Below are 19,763 nucleotides of genomic sequence, written 5' to 3'. Positions count from 1 at the left end.
CGATACAAACTTACAAAGTGGCCTAACAGGGTTTCTTTTCAGAAGTTGTGGTGAGTTGATAGACATGGTGACGAACAACAATACACTAACTATGAGGTAGGCCTATACGTGCAGTAAAATCTGGAGTGTTTATTTAAATTAACATTCTAGATTTTACCGTACAGTTATTATTGTTTCAACAGTGACAGATGGTCGAAGATACATCAAAAAGTATTTTGATACAAATTACTAATACTGGGTCACAAAATGTATCACAATACAAACACAAAATACTGGTCTGAGAAATGTATTTTGAAAATACATGAAAATACATTTAATAAAAACTGCAATGATTAGTCAATTCAGATTGATTGCCAAATATTAAATTAATTGCCTATGTCAGAATTTCTAAGAATACATTGATCATACAAGTGTTTTTCATGGTGTTTGGAGCAGGCAGATAAAATGTTTACCACTGTGTGTGAGAGCACAGGCCAGAGTAACCTTGTTATTGTCGAAAGCTAGACAAGAACTATGGCATGAGACTGAATGCACAACCCTACACATAGCTGCCTCTACGCCTGTACCAGGATACTGACACCAGAATACTGAACAGGATACTGACCAGGATACTGACACCAGGATATTGACCAGGATACTGACCAGGATATTGACCAGGATATTGACAGCAGGATATTGACCAGGATACTGACCAGGATATTGACAAGGATACTGACCAGGATATTGACTAGGATATTGACCAGGATACTCACCAGGATAGGGTGCATCCACACATAAGATGCAAGTTGACGCTAGCTGTCGCAAGCCCTTGTTCCGGTTACGGCCATTTCTGGCCGTTACTCAAGGAAGAGCGGAACCTGGATATGCGCTGCAGATGCGCATCGGGACAGTCTTTCCGTTTTTTCCCATAACATGGGAGTGGATGGAACGTCCGGTGATTTGCATTTTATGTGTGGATGCACCCATACTGACCAGGATACTGACACTAGGATATTGACCAGGATACTGACTAGGATACTGACTAGGATACTGGCCATGATACTGACCAAGATACTGACACCAGGATACTGACCATGATACTGACACCAGGATTCTGACCAGGATATTGACCAGGATACTGTGTCGCACGCGCACACACAAACACACACACACACACACACACACACACACACACACACACACACACACACACACTACAGCATCATTTTTGCATTGTCTTTTCAGGAGTATCTCAGGACAGAAACATATTGCCCACGACAATAATTATTACAGGAATCAGAATACAGACTTTCATTTATCTTGCATTTCCACATGCATGATCTCTCTGTATCACATCGTTGCTCTGAAGATACAGGATTAAATATAGCCTTTAATTAACAAAATGACATAAACAGCGCATACGCTTAGGAAGTTCAATTAAGTGAATAAAAAATATCCTTTGAATATACAATGTTTTGACCTCCGTGATACACATCTGAGAAATATACATAGATATGGGAAAAGGTGAAAACACATAAACTGTAGAAAAATAGGGTGATTTATGTGTATGTACAGTGTAATGATAAGTGCATTGTTACAGAATTGCTAAAGGGCTTGATATACTTTGTTGCGCACTGCTGTACACTGAAAATAGCAGATTTTCAGTGTACAACATGACGATGTGGCGTGTTGTGAGCTTGTAGATCTGCTATTTTCAGTGTGCGACACCGGCATGCAACAAAAAAATTATAATAGTTACAATAGCTGTCACTAACTAACAGGAGATGAGCAGGGGGTTGGTGCTGGGGGGCTGGTGAGCGGAGGATGCAGCAGCTACCTGCATCACTCCACTCTCTCCTCCTTCTCCTCCTCCTCCTCCTTCTCCTCCATCTCGCAACAGCTCATTGGATGACAGCTGGACACAGAGTGCATCAGCCACCTGAAGCACCCAGGAGGGGCCTGGATGAAAGCATTGACAGACAGAGTGAAAGAGAGAATGAAAGAAAGACAGACATAAATAATTAATTGATTAATTAATTAATGAAATGTATTAGTATGGATGAAAAAGAAATAATTAAATAGAAAAAAGAAAAAGAAACAGAAAAAAGAAGACAATGAATGAACAAATTAAAGAAAGAATGAAAAAGAAAGAGAAACAAACAAACAAACAAACAAGGGAGGAAAGGAAGAATGGTTGCATAGCATCGTTCCTGGAGGTTCACCCATAGAGACAGTCAATGCTGAATAGCAGACTCTAACAGTCCTGTAGAAACCTACCATTCCCATGGCTGCTACACATATCCAGAGTGTCCATCAGGATCTTCCCCAAAACTCTACGAGATACATTCTATAGAGAGAGAGAGAGAGAGAGAGAGAGAGAGAGAGAGGAAGGATATAAACAGGCCCTGTATATCTCACCCTGTTTAACAGTTGACAGATAGACAGACATATCCATATCAGTATAATATACATAAACACTGGGTGGCACTCAAGGACTGAAACTGATACAGTACAACTACAGTATATTAATGTGTTTATCTGTGTGGCTGTGCACACCTACATACATACACTGTATGTGGCATTGTTCTTTCAAGTGTATCAGGAACAAACACCTTTGCTACAGTCTTCACAGTTAAAAGGTACAGTATGTGCAGGTCTATTTGTGTGTGTGTGTGTGTGTGTGTGTGTGTGTGTGTGTGTGTGTGTGTGTGTGTGTGTGTGTGTGTGTGTGTGTGTGTACGTGTGTGCGTACCCTGTTGCGTAGTTCCAGCAGGAGTGAGAGGGCGTCAGTGAGTTTCTCCACTAGCAAAGATAGATGGACTCTCTCCGTCTCCCCCAATTTGTCCTTCTCCTCAGGCCACTGGCAATGAGAGGTGCAGTGGGGAGAGGTAAGACTAACAAAAAAGTCAAAAATTGTCACACAAGCATATTAGTGGTTCTTCTCTCTCAACCTCTGTTTCTCTCACAAATCTAAAGTCACTTTCACATATGCACTGTATTATGGAAGTTTTCCAGACTTTAAACAGAGGGGCTGTATGTATGAACACAACATTCATACATACAACACAAGTTACACAACAACTCAGTAGGATCGGACATGCAACAGACTTTATGCTGGCACACCTGGCAGGACCCTTGACTTAAGTCCGAGTATGTCCGATTTGCCCGGACATTTTCCAGTGTTCTAATGAGAAAGGGGCTTAGGTCTCTCAGTGTGGCAGTTCACCCTGCCACTGACACTTCATAACCGCATCAACACTACACAATACACCATATACACAATATCCAGGTAGCATACAGGATAGTTTGGTGGGTGCACACACTAAACTCCATTTAACAGCTCTTAGTATGTTTCCTGTATTATTGTATTGTTTTCACTTGACTTAAATGATTTCACACAACACAGGGTTAAAGGGTAAAATTGTTCTTTATTTTTAAGTTGCAGGGAATGTTCTTTTGGCAAATGTTTGACTGTTCTTTTCTTTCTCTTACCACAGTGCTTCCTGGTTCTGGGCAGTGACGAAGGACCCGAGTGTAGCTGCAGGCAGCCTTTTGTAGTGCCTGTCTGTTTGTAGTGAGCATGCTCAGTCCATACCTGCTGTACCATACCAACTGGGGGTTTGAGTAAAATGTGGTATTCTAATTGTTTTATGGATTATTAGTACTGTGGGAAATGTACTAATGTGAGGACACTTTAAACGTGTTAAATTGTGAAGTATAATGTCTTTGGACATGGAGAAAATAACTGGTTTTGTGTAAATTGATTGAATCAATTTAGGATTGGTATGGTCCAGTGGGAGGGGCTTAGCCTTTAAAGAAGGGTGCCTACCACTGCCCAGGCAGTCAGTGAAGGGCTGCAGTAGGGAGCAGACCTATAGCCAATCTGGCCAGTATTGTGTTTGTTCTGTTTGTTTGTATTCCCTGGGACTTTTTCTAAAAAAAGGTGAATTAAAAAACCACTTGTTTGCATCTAAGGACTGCGTTGCTTCCAGTGTTTCCGCCATATTCTACCCACACTGGGACAAAGTGTGACACTCACCCACCTTCACCCAAACTCCTCCTGACCCTTATGTATCTCTCTCTCTCTCTCTCTCTCTCTCTCTCTCTCTCTCTCTCTCTCTCTCTCTCTCTCTCTCTCTCTCTCTCTCACCCACCTACCGTCTTCTGTCCGCAGTTTCTGCTGACACCTGTCTGGTTTGGTCCCTTCCAGCTGGGAGCCCTGGCCTCCTCAGTGATGGCAGGAGGGAGGCTGTTGTCATGGAGACAGCCCTGAGACATCATCATATGGTGAACGGTGGGTCTCTGACAGCTGCATGGGAGAAGAAGAATATAAGTTAGGTTAAGGTTAGGTTTAGGATAAAAGTTTGAGTTAGGGGATTTTAGGGAATGAATCTCTCCAAAGGTCCTCACAACACGCAATTAACCTTGTTTGTCGGGTTTCACTCGTGTTTCCATGAGGAATACACTAGGGGTTGGACGATATAGGTATCTCATGATACGATATCTGTGGCGATATTAGGCCCTTGATAACAATAATATCACGATATTCGATATATTGCGATATCACGATATATTGCATGAAATTTCACCAACGATATATCACGATAGTCCTTGTACTCAATTCATAAACTCATAAAATAGCACCAAACAGTTAAAAATCATTAGACAAATACAGAGTTGGAAAAACAACGAGAAAGAAAAAGAAATATTTTGTGTGTGTGTGTGTGTGTGTGTGTGTGTGTGTGTGTGTGTGTGTGTGTGTGTGTGTGTGTGTGTGTGTGTGTGTGTGTGTGTGTGTGTGTGTGTGTGTGTGTGTGTGTGTGCGTGCGCGCGCGCGCGCGCGCGTGTGTGTGTGTGTGTGTGTGTGTGTGCGCACACGTTTGATTGTCTGATAAGGAGCTAACCCTTTGCCACAGCCATGCAGTCGGCTGATGAGCTTCTTCACCTCCATCAGGCAGCATTCCGCTTCCTCTCTCCTCCGGTGCATTTGTTCCGGCCTCTTCCCCTCCTCCTCCTCTTCTTCATCCGAGGCTGCCCTTCCCTCCACTGCCCTCTGTAGGCACTCTGCATCTAGAACACAGTTAGAATAGAAGAATCAGAATCAGCTTTATTGTCACATCACAGCAGGGTGATTTTGTAGTTTTTGTGGTTTTCAGGAAAGGGAAAAGAATTGAGATAAAAAGAAGATTAGACTGGAAGGAAATACAAATATACATATAGCATAACAGGTATGTACATGAGAATAATCATTTATTCGATATGCACATAAATGTTCTTTTTGTACTGTGGTCCCTGTCACTGCCAACCTCCACTGTTTCATTATGCAAAGAGTAGACAACCACATGCCTCCGACGAGTCCTCCCATGCACATGAAGTAAACACAGCGTGCTTCTTTTCACCTGATGTATACTATTTAGCTCACCAAATATAATGTATACACACAACGTTTTGGTTATGATATTAGGCTAACAACGTATACTCTTTAGGCATTTACCAGATGCTCTTATCCAGAATAAGTAGAGTAAAGATGAACTCTAGTCAATAAACAACAAGGGAAATAATCACATCAATTGAGTGCAGAGAGAACAGTGTATTGCCTCACTTACGTATGTGCTATATGAGCCATCAAGGCTGATATTTTGTTACAAATCTTACTCGCACAGCGCATCGATGCTGATAATCTATTGCACAAAGCTGATTTGTTAAGCGCTGAACCATCAATGCTGATATTTTGTAGCAAAATGTCACTCGTAAACATGCATGTAGTAGGTTCACACTAACAAGAAGACTTCCCAAGCGGTTCAACCAACCTGTACGACTAACATGTGCAGCAACAAGGACACAAGCCCCTGCAAGCTACTTCACACCCACAAACACTGCCAATTATGTTCATTGGAGTGCCTGGCCAAGCCGGAGGCACCGCTGCTCGGAAGCAAACCCAGGCCTCCGTGGTGGTGGGTAAGTGATTTATCTCTACGCAGAGTCATTGTTTGGCAGGTGTGATGTGGCAAAGAGAAAGAATGACACTCGTCGTCATCCTGTTTACTGTAAAACAGGATTGGTTGCATAACAGTAAGATTTGGCTGCACATTTCTGTGTGTGGTGTTGACTGTGTGCATGTAACAGGCTGGGAGCCTGTCGCCAAGGGAGAGTTCCAGAGAAACTCTCAAGCGGAAGAGTTCCAGTGAACTCTCAAGCGGGAGAGTTCCACAGAAACTCTCAAGCTATTTGATGGATCTGTTTCTTCTACCAATGCTGTGTGGATTTGGTTCTCATGAGTCCAAAAGACCCCTTCTCTGTTTTTTTTAGGTATTTACCATTTGCTGGAAAGATCCACGCTGCATTTTGAAAATTCAAGGAAATTACTCATATGGCAATGCCTCATTGTATATATGCCCATTATGCAATTTCATACACAGTCAGTGCAATCCATGAATGTATATATCTTCTAGCCCAATATCCTGGTCTAGTTTTAAACAGAGTTTCCGGCTCCTTGACTGCTGACCCAGAGCAGCTCCAGTCCCCGGATTTTCTTCGATCTCAGGATAACTTAGTCTACTGGACTCGAGCACATCAACCATGATCCTGTTGATTCAAGGACTATTAAGTCAATCTTATTATTACCGTATCTAGGTTCCATCTGGCATTTGTTAAATAGGATGTTATGTGCACAGATAACAATGGTAACAGTGTTGCACCCTGGCTCTGTTTACTCTATTCAAAGATTGTCTGCTGTTTGCACTGCCCAATAACAGACAGCTCTCTGTGCTGCTTAAAATAGAGCCATACATCAAAGTCATATGTACTGTATATAATAAATAGTAAACTATGAGAAGAATGTTTCTGACTAAAAGACCAAATACAGACTTGGATTGTGCCTCTGCAGACATTCAGTACTACTGTAGGTAAATTATAAACCTACAGTAGTAGTTATAAACACAATTTAGAAACAACTCTTCACCTTGTCCTGTCACTGAGCTCTTATTCTTTGGTGCAGTGATTCTCTTGCCACTCACCTGTTTTTCTGCAGGCATCCTCTGCTCCCACTGGGAACGAGGGCTGAGGGGTGGTGTCAGCCATGCAGGTACAAAGGGATCTGAGTGGGTCAAAGGTAAAACGTGTTTCCAATTAATTCCACTGTGTCTGATTGCAACAACAACAGAAAGTTTTACCCCAGTAGAGAAGTGATCTGGAATCAGAATCAGTTTCACAGGCGTAAGATATATTCTCTCTCTCTTACTCGCTCACAGACACAAGCAGATACAATATACAGAATTTGCTAAAACTGGGTGGAAACTAATGCAAAGACTTTTGGGCAGTCCTTCATATTGAGGCAGTGACAGGATTCCTTTGCAATGCACTAGGCGTAGGTTTATTTGCGGTTACTTTTCAGGAAATTGAGAAATATTACCTGTGTTCCAATGGATCCAATTTAGTTATTATGTAGTCACAAGCTATTGTAAATACTTTGCATTGGTTAAATATTTATAAAACGCACAGACTTAACCAAAATTTTCACTTTAAAAAAGTTCACATCAAACTCACAGCGTGCCGTGATGTGACACGCTGTGAGCTTGTAGATCATCTATTTTTCTACTCGTGTGACACTTTTGTACGACAAAGTAGGACAACAATTTGCGAAAAATACAGAGATAGAAGGTTTTTGATCGAGAGCGACGACGTGTGTATAATGCATGTGTGTGTTCTAGCAGACCATGTCATACAGTATGGACATAGGAGCTTGAATTGTGGTTTCAGCCTAATGTCTAGGCTCGCGGCTACAGCAGCCTATTTGTAAAATATTGCTTTGAGTTGTCCTGATGCTAGTTGATGTCAGACTGCAGTTGACACAGTGGCCAAGTGGCTGTAGAGATATTCCAACAAAAGGTTCACAGGTCAATCCCTTCAGTACAACTGCAGATGCGTCCTGTCAATGAGTCCTTGTCCAAGACAATGAATGAATGAACCCTCTACTGTACTACTACTACTACTGTTACTCTACTGTAATGATTAAAGGTAAACACTGTACTAGAAACTAGACTCCTCCTAAGCTGTGGCGTGTTATGTGGTCTTTGTTAGACTTCAATGCGATAGCTGGTTGTATATTAACCCAACTGCTTTCACCGCGCTCCCATTAATGTAATTTAATCCACCTGTGGCTGAGCTTTGACTTGCAAACCAGGGCGCAGAGTCAAATAATGTGGAAATTCATGCACGGACACACACAGTGCATTTTCCTACTGCAACACACGCACGCACGCACGCGCACGCACACGCACGCACGCACGCACACACACACACACACACACACACACACACACACACACACACACACACACACACACACACACACACACACACACACACACACACTCTCTCTCTCACTCTCTCTCTCTCTCTCTCTCTCTCGCTCTCTCTCTCCCTCTCTTTCTCTTTCTCTCTCTTTCTCTCTCTCTCACATACAAAAACACATTACCTCTTTTGATGTAGCTCAGACTCCAGTTGTTCGACCCTGGCCTGCAGCGCTGGGACAGAGTATGCCTGTTCCTGGATTTGTCGGACTCTGTGGAGGCCCTGTCTGAGAGCTTCTCTGGCCTCCTCCGCTCGTCTCCTGATCAGCAGACCACATCAACAATGACCCCACACTACACGTTAGCCTGGTAAACCCTCCTTCCGGAAATCTCATTTTCCATTTGATTTCAGGAGTGAGTCTGGCATGATCGCCCATTGTGGGGGTTTCTAGTGGAATTACCAGCTAACCGAGCCTATCAGCGTTGTCACTCATCGTTCTGTGATTGACAGCAACAGTTGGCCAATCAGGTGGCGAGTACGAGTGAGCCCGAATGGGACCGAGTGCAGCCGACAAAAATGGAACGATCCGCCATTGTTTCTGTGGCCAGTTACACTTTTTACATTCGGTTTTAAAACGCTCTCAAACTTCTTTTTTGAGGCACGGGATTTACTTTTAAGATATCGTTTGGATAAAATGTAGTTGTTTAACTTCATATATGTGGTCAATTAATCATGACAGAGCCTATTTTTTTTTTTTAATTTAGAGAACCGGGAGGGGCGGGCAGTGCCACGCATGTATCCGAATAAGGCAACCTATTTTGGGCATGGCCGTCTCAAAAGTCCCGTTGCGTCACATTAGTCTGGAGGTCTGCTGATTGGCTGGAGGGGAACAACGATCATTGGCTGAAGGGGTTGTCAGTCAATGGTATTACTCCCGCCCAACTCCAGCCCACAGCCAATATTGCAGAATGGGCGATCAGGCCAGACTCACTCCTGGAATCAAATGGAAATGAGATTTCCGGAGGGAGGGTTTACCAGGCTAACTACACGTCACTATTCGAGTCTCTCCAAATCAGTATCACCAATTATAGGGCTTGGCAATATGGCTTCAAATCAATATCACGATTAGACGGATGGACAGACAGACAGACAGACTCACAGGAGCAAAAACATATTCCCTTGCCTTCAGCCGTTCCAGCCTCCTGGCACGGATAATAATAATAGAAATTAAGAAATCACGCACTAACCAACCTGATTTCATTATTTTCTTTACGCAGCACAGACTCCACCGCCTCACGTCTGCGGGCTTCCTGATAGGCCCAGCACAGCTCCTCCTCCAGGCGATGGTTATATTTGATTGCTTCCTCCAGCTGTCCATCGCGTGAGGAACGTATCAGCTTCAGCTCCCTGAGAAGTGGGTCCCTGATGGCATCACACCTCTGTGATGCTGTCCTCTCCACCTCTCCTCCTACCCCTTCTCTTCGTCCTTGGGAAGCCAGAGACACTTTTGTACTGTTTGTTGTTGTAACGTTTCCCAGAGTACAAGGGGACTTGGAATGGGGGGCTGTGCTTAAGGGGGTACAGTCTGAGGAACTAGAGCAGGTGTAGTTGAGGGCATTATGGGCCCTCTCCTGTCTGAGTGCCACTTCCAGGGCCAGGCAGCGAGCATCGCTCCCCTGAAGCGCAGAGCGCAGGTCCTCCACCAGCTCCCTCAGAGCTGCTGCTTCCTCAGGAGCTGTAGAGGAGAGGGGAGAGGAGAGGAGAGGAGAGGAGAGGAGAGGAGAGGAGAGGAGAGGAGAGGAGAGGAGACCCGTCATAAATATTGGCTAAATGCTACTCACACTCCACATTCCAAGCTCTTTTCTTTTTATCTCAGATATACTAATGCCGTCTAATGATGCCAGGACAGTATACTCCAGTAAAACGGGGGATACACCTGTGTGTGTGTGTGTGTGTGTGTGTGTGTGTGTGTGTGTGTGTGTGTGTGTGTGTGTGTGTGTGTGTGTGTGTGTGCGGTGCGTGCGGTCTGTGCGGTGCGTGCGTGTGTGTGCGTGCACGCGCGCACGCACGCGCGTCTACCTTAAAGGCTTTCCTTGCTTGAATACACCTGTCATAATATAGCCCTGAAACATGACAGTCATGACGAAACTTCAATCTGTTTTTTGCACTTTCTCCATTTACAACCCGTACATCCACATAAACGTTCAGATTTCAAATATAAAGTGCTTACCCCATGGCCACGGCTGTTACAATTCACTTCGGGTAGGTATAAGCACCCGTATTTTCTGTATTGTTCAATAAAAAGCATTTTAATCCGATCGGCGGCCAGTTTCTCATCGAGTTACAGTATAATGTATCAGAGGGCAATACACCTCCAAACCGATAGGGACGCGAGTCACACGACCGTCGCGTAGTTGAAAGTATTATGGCGAAAACTTTGAGAAAATGACCACCGATCGGATTAAAATGCTTTTTATTGAACAATATGGAAGATACGGGTATTTATGCGGGGCCGAGTACAATTGTAACATCTGTGGCCATGGAGTAAGCACTTTATGTTTGGAATCTGAATGTTTATGTAGATGTACGGGTTGTAAATTGAGAGTGCAAAACCCAGGTTGAAGTTCAGCCATGACGACGCTAGTGACGTACGAGCGTCGTGTTATCTATACCTAGCTAAATTCCATACCACTCTCTTTATCGTCGGCAGCCTTGTTATGACTCCTTTTTGTCACGGTTCGCACACTTGTTGTCTGGTCCTTGGTGGTAAGATTGAAACTGACACATTTCCTCCGTCTGAAGCGTGGCCACCGGAGACGAATCTCGCGTTCCACAAGCTCAGTCTCTTCGGAAACAGGCAAACGCACTGTACTTAATGTTGTAGTACCACTCTCCCCGGTTCCATTACGCGCAGCACGCACGCGAAAGAACCCGCACAGTCGCGAATGAAACTCTTTGAATGAGAGCTGGCCAGGAAGCCCTGCATATACATCCTGGAACTCATTTATTATATCTTCTCTCTGTGTGTCCGTCGTTTCCCTGCCCTCTCCATCTTCTCTCGTCAGTCCCAGCACTGCACAGAGAACGGTGAAATCCTCCGCCGACACGGCGTCCTCCTGGTTGGGGTAAGCCAGGTGGTGGAACACCTCCTGGAGATATTGGTCTATTCCTGTCGCCAGCACGACGATCTCGTTCTCCACGCCGGGCTGTGGGTGATGGTGATGGGCGAGGGCGCTCCGCAGCCACTCGCTCTTGCGCGCTGCCCGTGGAGAAGGTTGCTGCATAGCTGGAAGTGCCACTGTGCCTCGCTTCATGCTGCTTTTTAAGCCAATTTGGTCTTATATGTTACGGGGTCAAATTTCTAAATGTCTTTCAGTGAGATAATGTAATTCAAAACGTTACCTGGTCAACTAAAAGGTAACATGGGGTAGAAGAAAACAATTGCAGCCTAAAGCAGCTGCTGGTGCGCGTCCCACCCAAAAAAATCTATACTTGGATGATTCGTGCAATTCAAACAAAGCATCAAGTCACGACTGAGGTCTCTGAAGTCTTCCGGCAGAAAAGCCCAAGAGAAACCCAATCCCGGCTCCACCCTTTCTGACAGTGACAGTTAGTACACGCTCGTAATTGTGCCACTAGAGTGCCTTTTCTCCTCATTTCAGTGGCACAAACAAACACAAAAGAAGGGTCCAAAATGAGTCATGAGGTCTCAGTTTCATCTTTACAGCAATTTACCTCAAGTGTGTCTGAGTCAGCTCTGCCAACAAAAACATAATGGGACATCAGATACAAAACCTGACACCCAACGCCTAACAAGTGCAGTCACCCACCTCTCTCGCCAATGGGCTGCCATGCATTTACACACATACCTTTACTCACAGGTTAAATGCAAATGTCCTTTCTATCTCTCTTCGAGAAACCTAGCCTCATAGCGGAAATACCTCCACACCTTAGTTCAGCCACTCATCAGACACCTTGACACTCAAAACAAAGAGAACATCCATAATAACACTCTCCTAGCCAGCACACATCAGAAATAGGAATGCCTCACCAGTCACCACACTGCACTTAGTTACTCCAACACAAACACAGCACCCACACATGCACATACTCACGCAAGCAAGCACATGTGTGACACACACACACACACACACACACACGCACACACACACACACACACACACACACACACACACACACACACACACACACACACACACACACACACACACACACACACACACACACACACACACACACACACACAGAGGATAATTCTCTGGCCAGTGGTTGAGTCATAAGAGACACATGTAGTCAGAGGAAAAACTTGTGAAGTTTAGTCTTTCTGTTGATAAGATTAACCTAATCTTCACACGCGGTGAGTTTCAGTTCCACTTTGATTCTACGGGGGTTTCTTATTTAGGCTTCAAGGCTATCATGAGTACACACAGGCAGACATACAAAGGTACTATTGACTGTGACCTATTTCATGGACATGTCAAGGCATGTACAACTAGTGGCTATATATTCTGGTGGAATCCCCACTTCCCCAGGAGTTTCCTGTGGTTCCTGTCCAAGGAAAAGTCTCTGAAATGATCATCAAAGGTACATGAATTACTGTACAAGTTTAGACATTAGGGACAGGAGAAAACTTAATGCGGAAATGTACTACTGTGTACGTACACACACACGCATGCGCATGCACACACACACACCCCCACACCCACACCCACACAACTATGCGCATTCAGGAGGGCACACATACTCTACTATGCGCATTCAGGAGGGCCTTTAGTGCTGTTATTCAAGTTAATCATTAGCTGTCACTTATTTAAGCACTGTTCACCCGTCACTCAAACTTGCAGCCACACCCCCACATATTTATGCACATCCGCCCTGGTAGTTAATGGAGAACATTATCCTGCAATTCTCACCTACAGTTCTCCTCCTCAATTGTGGGTGTCACAAAGAATGTTGTCATGGTACCTACAGTATATGACCTTTCTGTCTGATGCACATACTCTAGGTCTCGCTCGTTTGGGAGTGGGAGCCTCCTCTGTGTATTTATTTTAATTGTTGCATAGGTTTTTCCTCTAATGGCAACTGCATTGCAGTCACTGCAAAAGAGAAGATTGTCCCTTGTAAAACAAACCTAATACATTCTGCTTGGAAGTTGGGATGGATTTTTGACCCCTTAACCTTGTGCAAGATGTGACAGAGGGGGCAAGCTAGTGCCAGTGAGTTTAAAGGCAGTCCATGGAGCCCTGCTGTCAGCCTCACACTGAGAGACAGCCCTCCAGCTGCTGCCTGCTTGCTCCGGGTGAAAGGGCCTGATCTGGAAATAAAAAGGATAAAAGACTAGAGGGGTTGTATGCAAGGGGGGGTGGGCCACTGAGGGAAGGAATTGTGTGTGATTGTGTATGTGTGTGCATGTGCACGCAAGCATGCTTACACAGGCATGGCGCAGTGGCCTGTCGTTCACCTTTGAGAGGAGGAGTGCAGTAACATCACTATTGATTGGTTTTGGGTTCGGCATTTGTCTTCACCACCATATGGCCCAGCTACAGGGAATCACGATGTGCATAGATAGTGCACAAATGTCCCAACTCACTTAAACACGTGCTGTCTCATTAAAGATGGGATGCTAACAAATCTGAACTGCTCTGCTTTGCTCTTGGCTTGACTGAAGCCTTGTGGGTCTTTAAGGTCTCTAAAACAAAAACAGTGAGGATTCTATATGTTCGTCCATCTTATTCTCCCCAGACAGCTTAATGACCAATGACCCCTTACTAATAGCCCTCCCTACTTTTCAGCCCTCTCCCCACATTTCAGGGACAGGGAATGAACGTAGATCTGCATTGTTGCCTTGCAACCATACTGTAATGGGTTTATCAGATTTTGGAAATGAAGCTCCCAAGTTCAACTGATTTAGTGATTTCAATACTTTGTGTGCTCAGGTGTGGCTATCTAGAGAGGCTGGTATGAGACAATCACTGACCTAAATCAGCAGCTAGCTGTAGAGGAGACACACTCTGGCTCAAAGAGACTAAATACATCACCATTATCTTTAATCAAAAAAGGCGAGCCACAGTGTCCTGAACTTTATTTCCCTGCCTAGAAAGTCCCTTGGATGTGCGCGGAACTTTGGTTCTGCCAATGCTTCTCAATGGGAACGGAGCGTTTTTTTGCGGAAATCCGCGAATGGCAACAAACCGCTCCGTTCCCATTGAAAAGCATTGGCAGAATCTGCCGCAAGTTTGGTGTGACTGCACCCTACTCTGTTTTTGGTAAAAATCGAAAATGACCTGTGACCAAAATTTGACAACGGTCATCTCATACCAAACAGAAAAGCTTGTAAAATGAGCACAGGAAATCAGACAGACTACAAAAATGTCATTCAGTTCCAGAAGTTCTTCAGTGTCCACTGTCCAGATGGTCAGACTTTGAATGAACCACCATTCACTTTTAGTTGTTGATCATAAATTGCACACATTGTTAAACCATAGCATAGAACATCTGTCAACTGTGTCTGTCTGTGTGTGTGTGTGTGTGTGTGTGTGTGTGTGTGTGTGTGTGTGTGTGTGTGTGTGTGTGTGTGTGTGTGTGTGTGTGTGTGTGTGTGTGTGTGTGTGTGTGTGTGTGTGTGTGTGTGTGTGTGTGTGTGTGTGAGAGAGAGAGAGAGAGAGAGAGAGAGAGGTGACAACCATTGGAAATTAAGTTACAGCTGCAACCCGGAAGCTATTTTAATGAATAAAAGGTTATTTTAACCAATCTGTTCGGTAATACAATATAACTATAGGACATCTTGGTTGTAGGTGGTCTCCCTACTCTTCCATTGAGACATTTAGACCATGGTGTCATTTATAGGACAAGTAGTACTGTTTGAAGTCAGTGGTAGATGTTTTGTCGCTCACACTGAGGACCAGTGTTTTAATCACCAATAGGACATAAAAGGTATAGATAGCAGCTTTGTGGGGTTTAGGTTAGGAATTGGATTTAGGGAATTAGAGTTACTGTATGTTAGTTAAAGGTTATGGTTAGTTGTGATTAGAGCCCAACCGATGCCATATTTTTGGATCCGATGCCAATGCAGATTTTGAAGAGTCCTTGACCACCAATTCACCTTGACTAAAGTTTCTATTTCAGAACATGTAACTTATAAGCAAACACATAAATGAAACTAAACACAAATAACGTTTTGATTGATTAAATCAGGTACACATATTAAACTTTGATATGAAAAGAACATAAGAACTTCATGAACAAGCAAACAAGAAATACACACATAAGCTGGACATTTTCAATGGAAATCAGCCAAAAGTCCTCAGTAGAAGGAAGTGTGTGCTTGTGTTTGCGTGCGTGCGTGCGTGTGTGTGCATGCATGCGTGTGAGCAAATATTATTCACATGAATTGGTTTACTTTGTTTCTGCCTCCCAAACATCCCCATTCATTGTAACAGCCCTTTATGAGGTGTGAGTCAACAGCTCTCTGACATGAGAAATTAGGATAGGGTGAGAGGAAAATATGAGCTAACTTTTTTTGAATGGAGACGTGATTCATGTTCTATTTAGATTTATAGGTGTGTGTGTGTGTGTGTGTGTGTGTGTGTGTGTGTGTGTGTGTGTGTGTGTGTGTGTGTGTGTGTGTGTGCGTGTGCGTGTGCGTGTGCGCGTGCGTGTGCGTGTGCGTGTGCGTGTGTGTGTGTGAAAGAGAAAGAATGTAAACATTTCCTCATTCCTTTCCTGATATCAAAAGAGCATTGGTCAGACCCTCCTATGTGCACAGAAGTGCACATGTGTTGAAACACATGTGTACTTGTGTGCACACGTGCCAGACATTCTCAAATGCACATACCCACACATCATGTGCCGAGTGCATGCTCCGGCCAACACAAATTAGATAAATGCATTCCTAATTGTCAAGAGTGTTTTAAAGGGAAGTGACTGGGCGTGTGCCTACAGGTTTTGAGCTGTAGGCGCATGTAAGGCATTTATTCAGATTACATTTGCACTCCCCTCATCTTTGTACAGGAATCTGAGTATTCAAGTGGCCTCAGAAGCATCAAAAAGGTACTGCTACTAACACTATAGGCAAAAGTGGAACCGGCATGAAGCACAGTCAACGACAGGCAGGTGTGGCCACCCGAGGCAAAGTGACAAATTAGGTTGGGTAACCACTTGAACCCCAGCATCTATATTCTGGGGGGAACATTAGCCAAAAATAGCCGATCTACAAGCTTGTAACTTGTTGGGCCGGTACAGTTGTAACTCAAGTCTGTGTCACTAAGTGGTTAAGGCCCAGTCACATCCGCCCTAGTCATACCTGCTCCTCCCACAGAGTACCCACGGAATACACGCCTGCATAGCGTTGTGCATTGTGAGCTTGTAGATCGACAATTGTTGGAGAACGTTTGCCCCAGAAAAGAGACGCTAGACTATATATACTAAATATAATTAAAGGGCACTTCACCATTTTCAAACGTATTCATATAATTGGCCCTCACTAATGCTCAGTATAAGATGGCACCATTTTGGTCTACTCACTCTGTGCCTCAGAGATGGGATGTGTATAGTTTAGAAACCTACCTACCAGTGATATCATCTGTGAGGATTCTAAGCTAATAGACAGAAAAGGTTCCATCTTTTAATGAGCATTAATGTGGACCAATTACATGAAGATAAGGTTGAAAATGCTCCTTTTAATAAAAAGCAACAGATTCTCAGGAAGGCATAATATAACAAATCAGAGCCAAGCAGATGGAAGCATTGGGAATAAAGTAAGGCTGCTGACGGATTCCAGGAATCGAACTAGATAAGCTTAGTTCAGTCAGACCCTGGATACTGTAACAGTTGTGATGTGTTGCCCTTTAAATGGCATAGCCTATATGTTATATTATCGGGGTAGATATGTGTGTATGCAGTGTTTGAGCACAGAGCAAGTGGGCAAGATACCCAGGTTGATATGTGGAATTTAAGGATTTCAGGCACATGCCACCGGTCAAGCTGGTGGTAGTGACATATGGACAAATAGGCTAATTACTAGCCCAACATTGATAGAGGCATGGGGCAAGATGCCATGGGGTAAGATAATAAAACTGCTTCTTTTGAAATTATGATTGCCAGGGTAAACAAAAAACAAAACAAAAAAGGATTGCAGGGTAAATTATGTTCCAAACACAACTTGGAAAATATGGGGATTTTGTCTGGCTGATGTTAAAGATGTAAACTGACAGAAGGAGACTCGCTTACTGCATAGAGGTTAAGGAAAACTCCTTAGACAAGACTTAAAAAAAAAAAGTCTTGTCTAAAGACAAAAAATATTTTTTTCTTTATTTTAAGATGCTCATAATGTGCTCAGTGGATTAAAGAGCAAACGTTTCAGTCCTCCCAGGACCTTCATCAGTGCTACAATAGTGGCACACAGACAAATACACTGTTTTTATAGGGTACTTGATCACCTCAGCTCAGGTGCTGAGGATCACTACTCAAAGTCATTACCATGGTTACGGTAGGGCGTGGACAGATCATTGCAGACAGCAAAACCAGGGTTACACAGTTGTGTTACATTTGAATCATGAAGTTCACTATACAAACAGTTTATCCAGTCATGTCAGCATTCTCTTGATAAACATTTTTGAAAAACATTTATAAAAACATTTGAGAAACGTTTAAAGATTTTTTTAGATTTGTTTTTATATAAAATAGTACAAAATAAGATAAATGCAGGGTTCCTATAGGTAGCATTGGAGGGAAAGGTCTTCATTCATGCCACCCGGGTTAACAGACTGCAAGTGAAAAATCCATCTGGATTCAGTTTGTAAGAGTTTGGTGTCTAAATCACCACCTCTTCTGGATTTTTTAACTTGTTCTATCACTGTGAATGACAGATCTGCTACAGAGTGACCGGCTTCCATAAAGTGTCTGGCAATAGGAGATTTAATATCCTTGCGTCTGATGGCACTCATGTGTTCTATAATGCGTGTGCGGACTGGTCTGGATGTTTTGCCTACATACTGGAGATTACATTTACAGGAAATCGTGTAGACTACATTGGAAGAACTACAGTTGACAAATTGTCTGATGGTGTATTGTTTGTTAGTGACTGCACTTTTAAATGTGTTCATTTTGTTGGAGTATTTACATGCTACACAGTGTAGACAAGGGTAGAAGCCGGTGACTCCATCAAGCCGCCCGTGTGTTGCTGGGGGGGTATGTATCAGTCTGCTTTCACCATATAGTCCCTGATGACAAGAAATTACACCTCCAACCAACTTTTTGGTCGAAATGACATCCATGATTTTACAGAAAAACTTGTTTTCTGTTTGAAAACTCCTATCTCCAACTGCAGGGGGCACCAATGGGCTCAGTATTCAGTCCAGATTATGCAGGCATTGCCTTGGGCTTTCTAGAGCATAATTCAGTGTGGCACAACAATCCATTTACTCATAACATGCTGTTATTTAAGAGATATATTGATGACATTTTTCTCATCTGGCAGGGAACTGAGGAGGAGTTACACAAATGTGTGTCTTACCTAAATAATCTGACCCCTACCCTCAAATTAAACTTGGAGTTCAACAAAAGTGAAATTCCTTTTCTAGACACCCTGGTACTTTTACAGGAAGGTAAATTGTCTACTACTCTGTACACCAAACCTACAGACAAGAACAGCCTGTTACATGCCACTAGACTAGTGCACACCCCCTGCTTTGAAAAAAGGCTTACCATATTCTCAATTCCTTAGACTAAAACGAATTTGCAGTAGTCCTACAGATTTTGAGAAAGAAAGAGATATCATGTATGCACACTTTATTGAGAGAGGTTACCCTCAAAAGTGGCTTGACTCTGCCTTAACTAAATTAAACAACCAGAACCAGGTTGTGCAGACCAAAAAGAAACATTCATGTGCCTGCATCACCACTTACAATCCATTGAGTAACGATGTACATAGTATCATAGAGAAACACTGCCATGTTTTGTCAGCTGATCCTGAAGGGGCCAAACTGTTTACTGACCCTCCTCTCTTCTCCCACTATAGATCTCGAAGCATCAGGGACTATATGGTGAAAGCAGACTGATACATACCCCCCCAGCAACACACAGGGCGGCTTGATGGAGTCACCGGCTTCTACCCTTGTCTACACTGTGTAGCATGTAAATACTCCAAGAAAATGAACACATTTGAAAGTGCAGTCACTAACAAACAATACACCATCAGACAATTTGTCAACTGTAGTTCTTCCAATGTAGTCTACACGATTTCCTGTAAATGTAATCTCCAGTATGTAGGCAAAACATCCAGACCAGTCCGCACACGCATTATAGAACACATGAGTGCCATCAGACCCAAGGATATTAAATCTCCTATTGCCAGACACTTTATGGAAGCCGGTCACTCTGTAGCAGATCTGTCATTCACAGTGATAGAACAAGTTAAAAAATCCAGAAGAGGTGGTGATTTAGACACCAAACTCTTACAAACTGAATCCAGA

At 43.5% G+C, this 19,763-nt stretch overlaps 1 protein-coding gene across 2 annotated transcripts; it reads right to left on the bottom strand.

The window, feature by feature from the left end:
• Window positions 1-241: 241 nt before the first annotated feature.
• LOC311048904 (EF-hand and coiled-coil domain-containing protein 1) lies at window positions 242-12,013 on the bottom strand. 2 transcript variants are annotated; one of them, XM_084062251.1, is made up of 9 exons: window positions 10,961-12,013; window positions 9,523-10,006; window positions 8,456-8,590; window positions 6,996-7,075; window positions 4,884-5,049; window positions 4,138-4,288; window positions 2,732-2,839; window positions 2,257-2,326; window positions 242-1,938 (listed from the first exon to the last, which is right to left on the bottom strand). In XM_084062251.1, exons 1-9 carry the CDS (start codon window positions 11,583-11,585, stop codon window positions 1,754-1,756), a joined length of 2,004 nt encoding a protein of 667 aa, XP_083918377.1. In that variant the 5' UTR covers window positions 11,586-12,013; the 3' UTR covers window positions 242-1,753. The 2 variants fall into 2 exon arrangements, with proteins under 2 accessions (XP_083918377.1, XP_083918378.1); XM_084062252.1 differs by lacking the exons at window positions 242-1,938; window positions 2,257-2,326 and having other exon boundaries at window positions 2,760-2,839; window positions 4,134-4,288.
• Between the last annotated feature and the right edge of the window lie 7,750 nt (window positions 12,014-19,763).

The sequence above is a fragment of the Gymnoscopelus microlampas genome (assembly GCF_963454915.1).
Source record: "Gymnoscopelus microlampas genome assembly, chromosome: 7".
Taxonomy (NCBI): domain Eukaryota; kingdom Metazoa; phylum Chordata; class Actinopteri; order Myctophiformes; family Myctophidae; genus Gymnoscopelus; species Gymnoscopelus microlampas.
The sequence above is the reverse complement of the archived record's forward strand: the minus strand, read 5'-3'. Positions and strand labels throughout refer to the sequence as shown.